This window comes from Doryrhamphus excisus, chromosome 22, assembly GCF_030265055.1.
Source record: "Doryrhamphus excisus isolate RoL2022-K1 chromosome 22, RoL_Dexc_1.0, whole genome shotgun sequence".
Taxonomy (NCBI): domain Eukaryota; kingdom Metazoa; phylum Chordata; class Actinopteri; order Syngnathiformes; family Syngnathidae; genus Doryrhamphus; species Doryrhamphus excisus.
In genome coordinates, this window is record NC_080487.1 from 4,980,101 (window position 1) to 4,994,143 (window position 14,043).

Sequence of the window (14,043 nt, forward strand, 5' to 3'; positions counted from 1 at the left end):
TAATTTGAATGATTTGTAGTCATATTTATAGGTATTTAGTACTCATTGCCTCTACTGTAGCTAACATTAGCTAGCAACAGTTTGCTAATGACAGTTAGCTAATAGCTGAGCTAGCATAACATCAACAAGAGTAATATAGAGTAGACAGTATTACTGATACCTCATATTTATTGAGAGTAGTACTGTAGTCCTACATAATATGATATATAAACTTGTCCATTTATTATTTTAGGCACACAACAACTAGTTCCTTTCAGACTAGCAGTCGCAGCTTGGTCTTTGGTCTGGGCCCCCTTTGATAACCCTATAGAAAATGATGCTGTATAGAAGTTCATTGTACTCAACATTTCCACGCCAACCTTTTGGCAATTGTTTTGCCATTGCACATTTTCTGAAATTTTACAAATGTTTATGTGGGACGTGGCACCCCTAAATCTCAATGGATTTCCTCAAAACTTTGCAAAAGACATTTTTATGTTCATTAGAAAAAAATGGAATGCCAGCCAAATTGATATTATGAATTTAAAATTTCCCATTCAAATTTGATGCACCCTAATATACATAGTATATATACTGTAGTATATAGCATATATTATATATACAATATGTACAATTTGATTAAATTATTCAGTATACTTTTAATTATCCACAAGAAAAACACCATAATGACTCCCAAGATGGGTGGAGATGTTCTGTGGAACAGTACATGTTGTGTTTTTCAGTCAATGGCAGAGCTGCTTGCAGAGAACTATCATAACATCTGGGCCAGGAAGAAGAAAATGGAGCTGGAAGCCAAAGGTTGGTATGGCCAATACCACTTTTGTGTTTCTGTAAAAATTCAACCACACTGTACAGCGAGGGTGTTCAAAGTGCAGCTCGGGTGCCGTTTCTGGTCCACCACCACTCCCCTTTTTGATTAGCGTTTCCGGCATACAGTAGCTGACATCCATCCAGTGGCAAACCAGGACCAAGCAGTGCTGGAACTGGACTTCCTATGTTCTCATCGTTCTTTGACTTTGTACCTCAGGTGGAGGAAATCACCCTCTACTGGTCCCCTTTGATACAATGACTGCCAAAGAGAAATTAAAGGACAGACAAAAAGCACAAGACATGCTGAAGTTCCTCCAGATCAATGGTTACACCGTGTCGAGGTAAGACCGTTTTTTTTTTTTACACTACCTTTGCGTGGATAGTGTGTGTCCATACACCGCAGTGGGCCAGCATCATTTCATCATCATCGGAAAATAGTCATCATGTGAAAACCCTGTCTCGGTTTGGGTGTAAGCAGTGGGATTCAGTTTGCTTGGGAAAACCTGTTTTCTGGTATGACTGTGTGTGTTTTGGTCCGATAACTCGATTAATCCAAACAAGCTTCAGATAAGTGGACTAAGAAATAATCATTAGGAGCATTTCCAAGTCAACTGTACCGAAGTAACTGAAGCAATGGCCGCCGTTGATCCTTCTGTTGAACGTCATAAACAGCAATACTGCTACAAGACTGTGTATCCTTTTAGGGGGGTGAAATTGCAGGAGTTGGACACGCCAGCCATAGAGAAGCGCTTTGCATACACCTTCCTTCAGCAGCTCATCAAAAATGTAGACCAGGCCCACCAGCACATGATGGACTTTGGTGAGACTCTTTGGTCTTCATTTCAGCGTGTTTGACATTTGGCAACTTGAATTTAATTCCTTTTAATCTGTTCAAGCAGGGGTAGTTCTTGGAAAAAGAAAAAATAGAGTACAAAAATCAAAACTAACCAACTTCTAATGATTGGCCAATGTCACGTTTGAAATATGAATTGTGTGAAAGGATGCAAAGCAACACATGTAGTACTTTGCAAATACATGGAAGGGGTTGAACAATTTGGGTATTTTTGATCCTCTGTAGACATGGAAACACGACCCAAAGGAGGGACGATTCCTCATGAACAGCAAATGAAGTTCTTTGGAAAGGTGGGAACGTGACTGTCTTACATCGGAAGTCAGTATTTACGACCAAACTAATGCAAGCGTGTTACCAATTGTGAAAAAAAACCCCCACAGATTGTCTTGCCGTTGGTGGACCAGTACTTCAAAAACCATCGTCTGTACTTCCTGTCCACGTCCATCCATCCCATCAGCAGTGGCGGACATGCCTCCAACAAGGAGAAAGAAATGGTGACAAGGTATTGTGATTATCAAAACCCACCAAGTAAACCGTACTGGCGCTTCAGGAGTGGAATGGATTTGTGTCCCATTCTTCATTGTTTTTTCTCTTCAATGTGTCACAACCGTTTTTTCTGCTTTCCTTCCTGATTCTTCTTTTTCAATTGATTTTCTTCCAGTCTTTTCTGCAAACTGGGAGTACTTGTCAGAAATAGGATATCCTTGTTTGGTAAGAATGGTTTGTGGATGTTGCTTGCACTTCTGACCATAATGGCCCTAACCCCCATCCAGTCTCACCCCCCCTCATATTCCCGTTTTTATGATGGATGAGTGTTGACCACAAACAGCATGTGCTCAGGTTGGATGAGTCCAGTACAAATCATTGAATGAAGATGAATGTGATGGTTATGAACTGCTATGCTATAATGATGATGGTTACTCAGCCATGCGTATTTGCTCCTTATTTAGTTTCTTTCTTTCTTTCGGCTTTTTCCTGATTACGGAATGCAATGAGCTATAGCTGATTTCATTCATTCATTCATTTTGTACCACTTTTCCTCACGAGGGTCGCAGGGGGGTGCTGGAGCCTACCCTGCTGGAGGGTCTTGGTGGCCAGCCAATCACAGGGCACATATAGACAAACAACCATTCACACTCACATTCATACCTATGGACAATTTGGAGTCGCTAATTAACCTAGCATGTTTTTTTTGGAATGTGGGAGGAAACCGGAGTACCCGGAGAAAACCCACGCATGCACGGGGAGAACATGCAAACTCCACACAGAGATGGCCGAGGGTGGAATTGAACCCTGGTCTCCTTAATAGCTGATTTGTTTTGACTCTTTCTACTGATCCTGAAAGAAAATGTTCCTGATGGATGAGTTACTTTCATCACTGATCATCAGGGGAAGATCCCCTGTCGAAATAATGAGCACAGCGACTTCATGGAACATTTCATAGAATGGCTTGAACGGAGTGAGACTTTTGTCAGTCATACATCCCAAGACTAGGCCTTTGTGAGGAATGCAAGGTAACATTGTCCAAAATAGGAGGAAAAAAAGATCATTGCAAAGCCAACAGCAGTGGGAATGAGCAATATTAGTATTAACTATACCTCCAATTACCAATTTCAATGTATACTTGCTGTGTAGGTTTGCCAGAGCATTGCATCCATTTTGCTTGTTCATTGTGCTTGGTGACTTGACTCCTAAAATATGTTTTTAATCAGGACGTCCTTTTTCCTTTCACAGGTAACAACGCCACATCCATTGTCAACTGTTTGCAGATACTCGGGCAAAGTCTGGATGCCAGGTAGGGTACATTATGTATGTGGGATGGGAGAGATCTCAGAATGGACACATCACGTTTGTTTTCATACTTTGGATAGGAATACCTTTCCAATGCCACTTTGTCATACATGGATATTATACTGGGACATTCTCCAAACTGGCCATTCTCAAACAGTTTAATTCAAATCTGATCCAGATTGGGAGCTGAGGTGTGATTGAAATTAACATTCAATACAGAAAATATCACAGTCATGAGAATATGTTACGTAGGGTTATATCACATGTACGTCCCTATTAGGATTGAACATCATATTGTCAGTACTCACTATTTACTGTAAGTATCAGAAACACATGGCTGACGGAGCCCAACAAAGTGTGATCCTCTATCAGGACAGTGATGAAGACAGGATTGGAGTCGGTCAAGGCTGCGCTGCGGTCCTACTTTGCCAGTGCAGCAGAGGATCTGGAGAAGACCCAAGAGAACCTGAAGCATGGACAGTTCACTCACAGCAGAGAGCAGCCAAGAGGAGCCACCCAGATCATCAACTACACCACCTTTGGTCTGCTTCCCATCCTGTCTGCTTTGTTCCAACACATTGGACACAACGCCTTTGGAGAAGATCTAATATGTATGTATACACGGATTTATTTATATTGATCTAATATGTATATATACACATATTTATTTATATCGATCTAATATGTATGTATACACATATTTATATTGATCTAATATGTACGTATACACATATTTATATTGATTTAATATGTACGTATACACATATTTATTTATATTGATCTAATATGTATGTATACACATATTTATATTGATTTAATATGTACATAGTTACATATTTATATGGATTTAATATGTACGTATACTCATATTTATATTGATGTAATATGTATCTATACACATATTTATATTGATTTAATATGTACATAGTTACATATTTATATGGATTTAATATGTACGTATACTCATATTTATATTGATGTAATATGTATCTATACACATATTTATATTGATTTAATATGTACGTATACACATATTTATATTGATTTAATATGTATTTATACTCATATTTATTTATATTGATTTAATATGTATGTATGCACATTTATTTGTATCGATTTAATATGTACATATACACATATTTATTTATATTGATCTAATATGCATGTATATCATATTTATATTGATTTAATGTGTACGTATATACATATTTATTTATTTAATGTGTGTATATACATATTTATTTATATTGATCTAATATGTACATATATCATATTTATTTATATTGATCTAATATGTATGTATATACATATTTATTTAATATGTACATATGCACATATTTATTTAATATGTACGTATATACATATTTTTTTATATTGATCTAATATGTAGGTATGCACATATTTATTTAATATGTACGTATATACATATTTATTTATATTGACCTAATATGTACGTATATACATATTTATTTATATTGATTTTATATGTATGTATATGCATATTTATTTATATTGATCTAATATGTACATATATACACATTTATTTATATTGATTTAGTATATACGTATACACATATTTATTTAATATGTACATATTTATTGATTGATTTAATATGTACATATACACATATTTATTGATTTCACGTGTCCATATGTACACTTATTACTAATCTTTTTGCTTTCTTCGTATGACATTTGACTGAGATGTCAATGATGACTTTGTGTTTTTTTTATCTCAGTGGATGATGTCCAGGTTTCCTGCTACAGAATCCTGAAAAGCCTTCACTTTCTGGGAACCAATGAAAGCATCTATGTGGAAAAGTATGTATGTACAGTATACTAGTATGTCATTTCAATGTATTGGTGTGTATCAAAAGGAGAACATTGCAAGGACAAGCGGCCTAAATGAGATAAGGCCAAAACCAAGTCATCCGGGGAGAGACTCCAATCTGGTCAGGATGGCTCCCGGATGCCTCCCTGGGGAGGTGTTGAGGGAACGTCTGATCGGTAGGAGGCCTCGGGGAAGACCTAGGACACGTTGGAGAGACGATGTCTCCCAACTGGCCTGGGAATCCCTCGGGATCCGCCAGGATGAAGCTCACCAATAGAAACTTACCACTAAATATTCTAGTAAAATCAGCTTCTCAGTCCTTTTAATCTTGTTGTTTACTTCGGTGCAAAACCTCCAACGGATTAGAGGGAAACGATGTTAATAATTCCGATCTTGTCTCCTCAGGCATCGGCCAGCATTAGGGAAGTGTTTGGCTTTCTTCACAACAGCTTTCCCAGTTGCATTCCTTGAACCTCACATCAACAAGTTCAACAGCGTCTCCATCTACAACAGCCAAAGAGCAAAAGACAGAGCAGGTACAGCTTATTTAACGCTCAAATTTGGACCATTAAGATAATAACAGTGCCACAGATCTTGCATAAACTCAGATAGGTATCAATTCCATGAAAAATGTCCCGGGTGCGACCAAAGGTGTCATTGAAAACCTGTCAAATAAACATCATATTGATTTGATCATCTGGTGGCATTTTGTCCCTTGAAAAATGATGGCTCCTCTTATATTGAGAGCCAGATATTACAAAATATATGTAATATATATTTAGTATGTGGCCTAGTGAAAATACATGCAAATGCGCTTCATGTTGACACACCAGTCAATCGGAGAAATGCATTCTGATGTCTCAAGATTAGCAGAGGAGTTGTGATGATAACTTGAAGGTCATGGTGATCAATGACCAGATCAATTCACACACCAAAGAGCAACGTAATCATCTTCTCCCTGAAAAGCAAACAACAGACTCTAGTCCTTAGGTCCTTAGGACCCATTTGATCTCTATAATCTTGTTTTTTGAACTATTCCTCTCTTGCAGCTCTTGGCTTGCCAGGACAGGTTGTAGATGTTTGTCCATTGATTCCAAATTTGGAGAAGTCTCTGGATGAGATCATGGAGGTGGCAGAATCTGGCATGAAATACCCCCAAGTACCTCATGTCATGGAGGTATGCTTCTGGTGCATTTTTGCTTGAAAATAATATTTATATTTTGAAAATACTGAGGGCGGCACGGTGGTCTAGTGGTTAGCGCGCAGACTTCACAGCTAGGAGACCAGGGTTCAATTCCATGTTCTCCGCGTGAATGCGTGGGTTTTCTCCGGGTACTCCGGTTTCCTCCCACATTCCAAAAACATGCTAGATTAATTGGTCCATAGGTTGGACCATAGGTATGAATGTGAGTGTGAATGGTTGTTTGTCTATATGTGCCCTGTGATTGGCTGGCCACCAGTCTAGGGTGTACCCCGCCTCTCGCCCAAAGACAGCTGGGATAGGCTCCAGCACCCTTGTGAGGAAAAGCGGTAGAAAATGAATGAATGAATGAAAATACTGAGGGCGGCACGGCGGTCTAGTGGGTGCAAAAATGCACTTCACAGCTCGGAGACCAGGGTTCAATTCCACTCTTGGCCATCTCTGTGTGGAGTTTGCATGTTCTCCCCCGTACTCCGGTTTCCTCCCACATTCCAAAAACATGCTAGGTTAATTGGCTACTCCAAATTGTCCATAGGTATGAATGTGAGTGTGAATGGTTGTTTGTCTATATGTGCCCTGTGATTGGCTGGCCACCAGTCCAGGGTGTACCCCGCCTCCCGCCCGAAATTAATGAATGAATGAATGAAAATGCTGACGTTGCGCTTAAGAAACCAATTATAGAAAGCTGTCCAAATCCAGACTATGACATTTTTCTTAGCACTTTGTCTTTTGTTTGTATGTAAAATGATTTGACATGTTGGTGTATTCATACAGGTGGTTTTGCCAGTTTTGTGCAGCTACATGTCTCACTGGTGGGAACACGGACCAGAGAACAAACCAGAAAACGACCCAGAGAACGCTGACTGCTGCTGCACATCTGTGACTTCCGAACATATGAACATGTTGCTGGGAAACATCTTAAAGATCATCTACAACAACCTGGGGATCGATGAGGGGGCTTGGATGAAAAGACTGGCTGGTAAACCTGAAGACACTCCATGGACGCTGCTGTGGAAAAGGCTTGCCCACTTCCGGATTTCTTTCTTTTGCATGTTTGTCACACTTAAATGATCATCACATTTCAATGTTAGTCAACGACAACGCAAGTGAACACAAAGTTTGGTTTTTAAAAATGAAACTTTTTATTATGCAGGGAATGCGTAGGTAAGAAAACCTCTCTCTCCTTCTTCTCCTTCTTTCCTTCAGTCTTTTCTCTGCCAATCATCAGCAAGGCTAAAGCTCCTTTACTCAAGACGCACTTTCTGCCTCTGATGAAGAAGCTCAGAAAGGTGAGTGGTGTGTTCACGTCCACCGGACACTTACAGGGGATTGGTTATTGTGTAGGTACGTCATGTAGTATTTCATACATTCATTCATTTTCTACCACTACCAGCTGTCTTCAGGCGAGAGGCTGGTGGCCAGCCAATCACAGGGCACATATAGACAAACAACCATTCACACTCACATTCATACCTATGGACAATTTGGAGTCACCAATTAACCTAGCATGTTTTTTGGAATGTGGGAGGAAATCGGAGTACGGGGGAGAACATGCAAACTCCACACAGAGATGGCCGAGGGTGGGATTGAACTCATGTCTCATAGCTGTGAGGTCTGCACGCTAACCACTCGATCACCGTGCAGCCCTTATGTAATATTTAATTCATTCATTTTCTACTGCTTATCCTCACGACAACCATTCACACTCACATTCATACCTATGGACAATTTGAAGTCGCCAATTAACCTAGCATGTTTTTGGAATGGGGGAGGGAACCGGAGTACGGGGGAGAACATGCAAACTCCACACAGAGATAGCCAAGGGTGGGATTGAACTCGGGTCTTATAGCTGTGAAGTCTGCGTGCAAACCACTTGATCACCGTGCAGCTCTTATGTAATATTTCAAATACTTAATATTTCTACATTCTCAGTTGAAACTTCAGTAAGGTTAGTACTAAGTAAGTACTAAGTACTAAGAACAGTACCAACAGCCATTGGGGACGAGAGTGCACATCCAATGTTTGATTCCCAATGACTTCCATTTGACTTGACAATGATTTCCATTCCAACGTCTTGTCGTTGTTTCTACGTTTTGCATGTAGAAAGCAGCGGTGGTGCTGATGGACGAGGAGCAGAGCAAGGCAGAGGGGAGGGGGGAGATGTCTGAAACTGAGCTTCTTATCATGGACCAATTCTCTGTGCTGGTCAGAGACCTTTATGCCTTTTACCCGCTCCTCATACGGTTTGTCGACTACAACAGGTAAAGTGAAGCATGAATGGATGTCCTAAATAATATTAAGAACAACAAATATTCCAAATAGAAACAAATCAAGTCCTTCCTATGTTGACAGGGCCACATGGCTGAAAGAGTCTAACCCAGAAGCTGAGGTGCTGTTCCGTATGGTGGCTGAAGTTTTCATCTTCTGGGCAAAGTCTCATGTACGACAGTCGTTTGGGAAGATGCAAACATAACACCATGAAAAACCGTCTTTGGTTGTAGAATTCCGCTCAGATGTTTACTGTACTTTGAGCCGTCCCGCAGCAAACCTTGAACCAGATCTTGTCCTGTCCCTTCTCTGCAGAACTTCAAAAGAGAGGAGCAGAATTTTGTGGTTCAGAACGAAATCCACAACATGTCCTTCCTCATCTCTGATTCCAAGTGTAAAATGTCAAAGGTACGATAGAAAACCTGCTTATGACCTCATAAATATGTTTTTGACATAATTCCAGGATCCGCTTCTGTTCCAGTGTCTACTGTGTACGTATGTTGACCTCCAATCTTAAACCCGCATCACAGGGAATAGTTTCAGAGCAGGAGAGGAAGAAGCTTAGGAGGAAAGGGGACCGATATTCGATGCAGACCAGTTTGATTGTGGCGACTCTGAAGCGTCTTCTGCCTGTTGGACTCAACGTTTGTGCTCCTGGTGAACAAGAACTGATTGCTCTGGCTAAGAACCGATTCATCCAGGTAGTACACTAAATTGTTTATTATTTAGCTTTGTGCTCCACAATTTGGACCAAACAGTGACTAGAACATTGCCTCCTCTGTTGTTGACAGAAAGATACTGAGGATGAGGTCCGTGAAGTCATCAAAAATAACCTGCATCTGCAGGGAAAGGTACAAATACTCACAAGAGAGATGCTTTCGATAGCCACGTTTACATGAGGAGTTTTTCTCTTTCCGAAAGGAATGGTATACATGGAAAGGAATATTCCAACCGCTATAATCAACCAGAATAGTCAATGGGGCATGCCCAGTAAAGCGTGAACAGCAACATCACGTGATACCGACTTCCTCGAGTTTTTCTTCCACTTGTTGGAATAACTCCGTATTGCCAGTTTTTCCTTCGTCCAGTCTTGAAATTTAATTTGAATCAAAAACAAACTTTCCGCAGCAGTCCAATGCTGATTGCTTGCCTCAATTTTTTTACATCGAAGAACGTCTCGAGCTGCGTGTTACGTCATATCTCAGCATTCGCTGAAAGAACGCACCCGGGAACAGGAAAAGATAAAGGTCAATCTTGCTAATATTTTATAATTAAACTCGGGACATGTTTTATATAGATATATATTTTCTTTTTTTAATAAAACTGGACTTGTGAATGGAGTATAGAAGGGCTTAGATTCTGTTCCACGATGGCGGTAATGCACATGAAAGCTGCTTGCCAACCGCCAAGATACACAAGATACCTCAATTGGATTAGGGAAAGTAATATTCCACCCCTGTGAATCCGATTATATATTCATTCGGATTTGCACTTTTCTTTCGGAATGAGGTGTACACAAAGGTTAGATTCTTTCCGTTTGAGCAAATAACCCGAATGGAATTGGAATATTTGGGTCCATGTAAACGTGGCTATTGTCAAATCTAATTGGGTAGCTTTTGTCCACAGTGGATTCGTAGCACAGCTCATGTGGATCGCTGCAAATAAACATATTATTTACACCTTTTTACCACCGCCAAGAAAAACACTCAGATAAACGTATTAACATGGTAGATGTGCAATACCTGTACTTGAACACATACTACAGTATATGCAGTCAACATTCAACAGGAGCTACTGTCGGCCACAGCTCACACCAGTCAGCACTTTTACACTCAGCTAAACCCGGTCGCCTCCAACTAGCTCATCACTGTCACTCCCGAGGCCTCAGATTAAACCGTCATTATTACCGGCGTGAAGGTGGGCTGATGTACAGAGTGACGACTGCAGCACCTAAATGCACCGTGTGTCTGTCTCCCGTAGTTACAGGACCCAGCCATCCGATGGCAGATGGCTCTCTACAGAGACGTTCCCAATCACTGTAACTACACCTCCGACCCAGACAGCACTGTGGAAAGGGTTCTGAACATCGCTCATGTCCTCTTCCACTTAGACCAGGTTCGAGTTGTTGTGAGTTACAGTTTATTGCTCCTAAAAACGCTTCAACAAATTTGTAAAACGGTTTAAAAGAGGCACAATCAATGTGAAATAGAAGTTTCTGAAATCATATTGTAGTAGTTTCACTGGAGAAAAGAGCACAAGTGGAGTACTGTGGTTTCTGTTTTTCATTTGAATCCTTTCGTCCACCAACCGATGCTAGCTAGCTAAGATGAAGGCCTCTCAGTATGTTTCATCGTTTCAGGTTGAGCATCCCCAGCGCAGCAAGAAGGCCGTGTGGCACAAGTTGCTGTCCAAACAGAGAAAGAGAGCCGTGGTTGCTTGCTTCAGGATGGCCCCCCTCTATAACCTGCCCAGGTACATCACACCTGGAAATATGGTGGTGGTCTACATCGGGTCTTAGCTTAGAAAACAAGTAACTGTTATGCAGCCAATATATTGCTCTCCCCCAAACTAGGCACCGGGCTGTCAACTTGTTCCTGCAGGGCTACGAGAAATCCTGGATCGAAGCAGAGGAGCACTTCTTTGAGGACAAACTCATCGAGGATCTTGCTGTAAGTCAATGGTTCTCCTTGGTGACCCCCAGGGGACTCCCTCGGGAAAGACGTAGAAAACAGCAGTGGTGCTGTAGATGATGATGATGATCATGATGATGATGGCTGTGTTTGTGTGAGCCATGCCGAAGACTATGAAAAGTGGATCAGACGTATTGATGAACCCGTTGGTTACCACGGAGACGGGCACTGACCTATCCAGTGCTTCGGTCGCGTCCAAGCACTAACTGGTGCTGAAATGTGCTTCAGAAATCGGGCCAACAGGAGCCGTTTGAGGAGGAGGAAGGAGAGAAGCAAATCGACCCGCTACATCAGCTCATCCAGCTTTTCAGTCGAACAGCCCTCACGGAGAAGTGGTGCGTTCCCCTGTTTGCCAGCCTTCCGTTCGAGCGCCACTACCGTCTCTAAAGGAAATACTCTGTTTGCGTTGTAGTAAGCTGGAGGAGGACAGTCTCTACATGGCTTACGCTGACATCATGGCCAAGGTACTTGCTGGAGTACGTCTTGGATTACGTCTTCTCGGCTTTGTTGACTCAGTCGTTTCTTTCTTACAGAGCTGCCATGATGAAGAAGATGAAGATGGAGATGAAGTCAAAAGTTTTGAGGTCAGTGTTGTTCTTTGTGTTTGTTTCATGTTATCAACCAGTCAAACTTAATTTTGGCGAACAGGAAAAGGAGATGGAAAAGCAGAAGTTGTTGTACCAGCAAGAAAGGCTGCATGATCGCGGGGCTGCTGAGATGGTGCTTCAGACCATCAGCGCCAGCAAAGGTCAGCAGTCTCCTTAACTGAGTTGAAGGGGCTTAGTAAAGAATTCCAAATCATGAAAGCTGACCCACACCAACCCTCATCCAGCACGCACGTGTATTCTTCTGAATATCCCAACCAGGATATCGGAATGGAACACATGTATGACGTGTCTGTGTCATTCCAGGTGAGATAGGCCCTATGGTGGCGTCCACGCTAAAACTGGGCATTGCTATCCTCAATGGGGGAAACTCTACTGTCCAACAGGTAGCGTTTCCTCTCATCTGTCCATCACTGCATTTCAAATGTCACTGAACTCACCTCGATTGGCTGACCTTTTCACAGAAGATGCTGGACTATCTGAAGAACAAGAAGGATGTGGGCTTCTTTCAGGGTCTTGCTGGCCTCATGCAGTCATGCAGGTAAACACGTGTGTTGCTGTGGAAGTGTGTTGGTGAACAAAAGATGTGAGAAAAGGTCAAATACAGATTTAAAGGTCACAATTAAACAGACTAAGGAACACAACTCCTGTCCATCAATCGATGCAGCATTTCACTGTGAATTTGTCGTACACACAGACAGTATCAGGTGACATATGGACAGCCATTCCCACTCACATTCACACCCACTCCACCCCCACAAAATTTGCAGCCAGTTGATGCATGAGTGTGTCCTTACTGGGGGCGATGCAGCATGATTGACATGCATCTGTGTTCTTCATAGCTCCAGATATTTGCAGTGAATATTGAAAGTGGATATGAAGCCAGTGGCCACACAATACAGTAGATTATCATCGTTTCATAATTTTAATAACTTGTGTCTCCTTCTGAATCAGATTAGATGATAATTCCGATAATCCGAACTCACACCCACAAAATGAACACTTTTTTTTCCCCCTCAGCGTTCTCGACCTAAATGCATTTGAGAGGCAGAACAAAGCAGAAGGACTCGGGATGGTGACCGAGGAAGGATCAGGTAAATAAAATAAAACATTTACAATGTACATTTTCACCCCCCCCATTTCAAGTTTGCAGTATTTGTGAATAAACCGAAACTATGAGCGTATGCGACTGGTGGTGAAGTGCAGTGCTGTAGTTTTGGGTTTGTTTTGTTCTCACGCAGCAGAGCGACCCTGAAGTTGTGGCCAGACCATAACGTATTTGTACTCTTGTAGTTGGGGTTTGTTTCCAAATTTTAGCAGGGTATTGATGCCTGAAGAAAAGACACCACTGTACCTCACCAAGTAAAACACCAAAGAAATAAGTATGGATATGGATAATAGTGAAATATGGTAATACTCTATGTGTTTAAGTTAAGTCACCTACATTTGAGTGGATCTCTTCATTTTTCCATATATATTTTAAGTAGTACATACAGTATTTACACTTTTTAAGAGACTAAATTCTCTCATTTGATTATTTATTAAATGAAATATCTCAGAGGGAGAAGAAAAAACGAACCTTGGAGAAAATTATGAAAATACATTCCAGAATGTTTCTGAATGCTTTGCTTTAAGTTTTTCCATTTCAGTGCATTTTTACATGTCATTGGTTGCACAATTACATCATATACTATCCTTTATCAAAAATGGAAAAGCTTACTTTTCTAAATTAAATTCTTATTTGTTCCACAGTAATAAAACAATACAAATCATAATTGTGCAACTGTATTCCCTATAAATATAACCCTTTATTTGTTTCTTTCCTTTTCTTTCTCTCTTTCTTTCCTTCCCGTTGTCTTGTCCCCCATTTTGTTCTATTGCACCTTCTTCCCTTCCTCAGTCATGACTCATGAGCGTGGTAATTATGCCTTTCAAGCCATTCCTTGTGTGTTGATGCAACCCTCTTTGGCTGCACTGGATCAGCTGTGTCGGTT

The 14,043-nt window shown here is 41.0% G+C and overlaps 1 protein-coding gene across 8 annotated transcripts in view; it reads left to right on the forward strand.

Moving 5' to 3' along the window:
- Positions 1-14,043, forward strand: part of ryr2a (ryanodine receptor 2a (cardiac)) — a 73,734-nt gene that overhangs the window by 42,657 nt on the left and 17,034 nt on the right. For 3 of the 8 annotated variants that reach the window (XM_058061895.1, XM_058061898.1, XM_058061896.1), the window contains exons 61-88: positions 723-798; positions 1,028-1,151; positions 1,515-1,630; positions 1,889-1,953; positions 2,044-2,165; positions 2,325-2,374; positions 3,398-3,458; positions 3,827-4,065; positions 5,194-5,275; positions 5,691-5,821; positions 6,335-6,462; positions 7,261-7,465; positions 7,693-7,775; positions 8,590-8,747; positions 8,839-8,926; positions 9,070-9,162; positions 9,285-9,455; positions 9,546-9,605; positions 10,735-10,869; positions 11,114-11,226; positions 11,327-11,423; positions 11,673-11,779; positions 11,857-11,908; positions 11,978-12,028; positions 12,093-12,192; positions 12,356-12,435; positions 12,514-12,590; positions 13,070-13,143. In XM_058061895.1, coding sequence (XP_057917878.1) covers positions 723-798; positions 1,028-1,151; positions 1,515-1,630; positions 1,889-1,953; positions 2,044-2,165; positions 2,325-2,374; positions 3,398-3,458; positions 3,827-4,065; positions 5,194-5,275; positions 5,691-5,821; positions 6,335-6,462; positions 7,261-7,465; positions 7,693-7,775; positions 8,590-8,747; positions 8,839-8,926; positions 9,070-9,162; positions 9,285-9,455; positions 9,546-9,605; positions 10,735-10,869; positions 11,114-11,226; positions 11,327-11,423; positions 11,673-11,779; positions 11,857-11,908; positions 11,978-12,028; positions 12,093-12,192; positions 12,356-12,435; positions 12,514-12,590; positions 13,070-13,143 — 2,938 coding nt within the window. Of the gene's footprint in view, positions 1-722; positions 799-1,027; positions 1,152-1,514; positions 1,631-1,888; positions 1,954-2,043; positions 2,166-2,324; positions 2,375-3,397; positions 3,459-3,826; positions 4,066-5,193; positions 5,276-5,690; positions 5,822-6,334; positions 6,463-7,260; positions 7,466-7,692; positions 7,776-8,589; positions 8,748-8,838; positions 8,927-9,069; positions 9,163-9,284; positions 9,456-9,545; positions 9,606-10,734; positions 10,882-11,113; positions 11,227-11,326; positions 11,424-11,672; positions 11,780-11,856; positions 11,909-11,977; positions 12,029-12,092; positions 12,193-12,355; positions 12,436-12,513; positions 12,591-13,069; positions 13,144-13,949; positions 13,968-14,043 lie in introns of all 8 variants that reach the window. The other 5 variants (XM_058061892.1, XM_058061897.1, XM_058061893.1 and 2 more) reach the window with 3 other exon arrangements.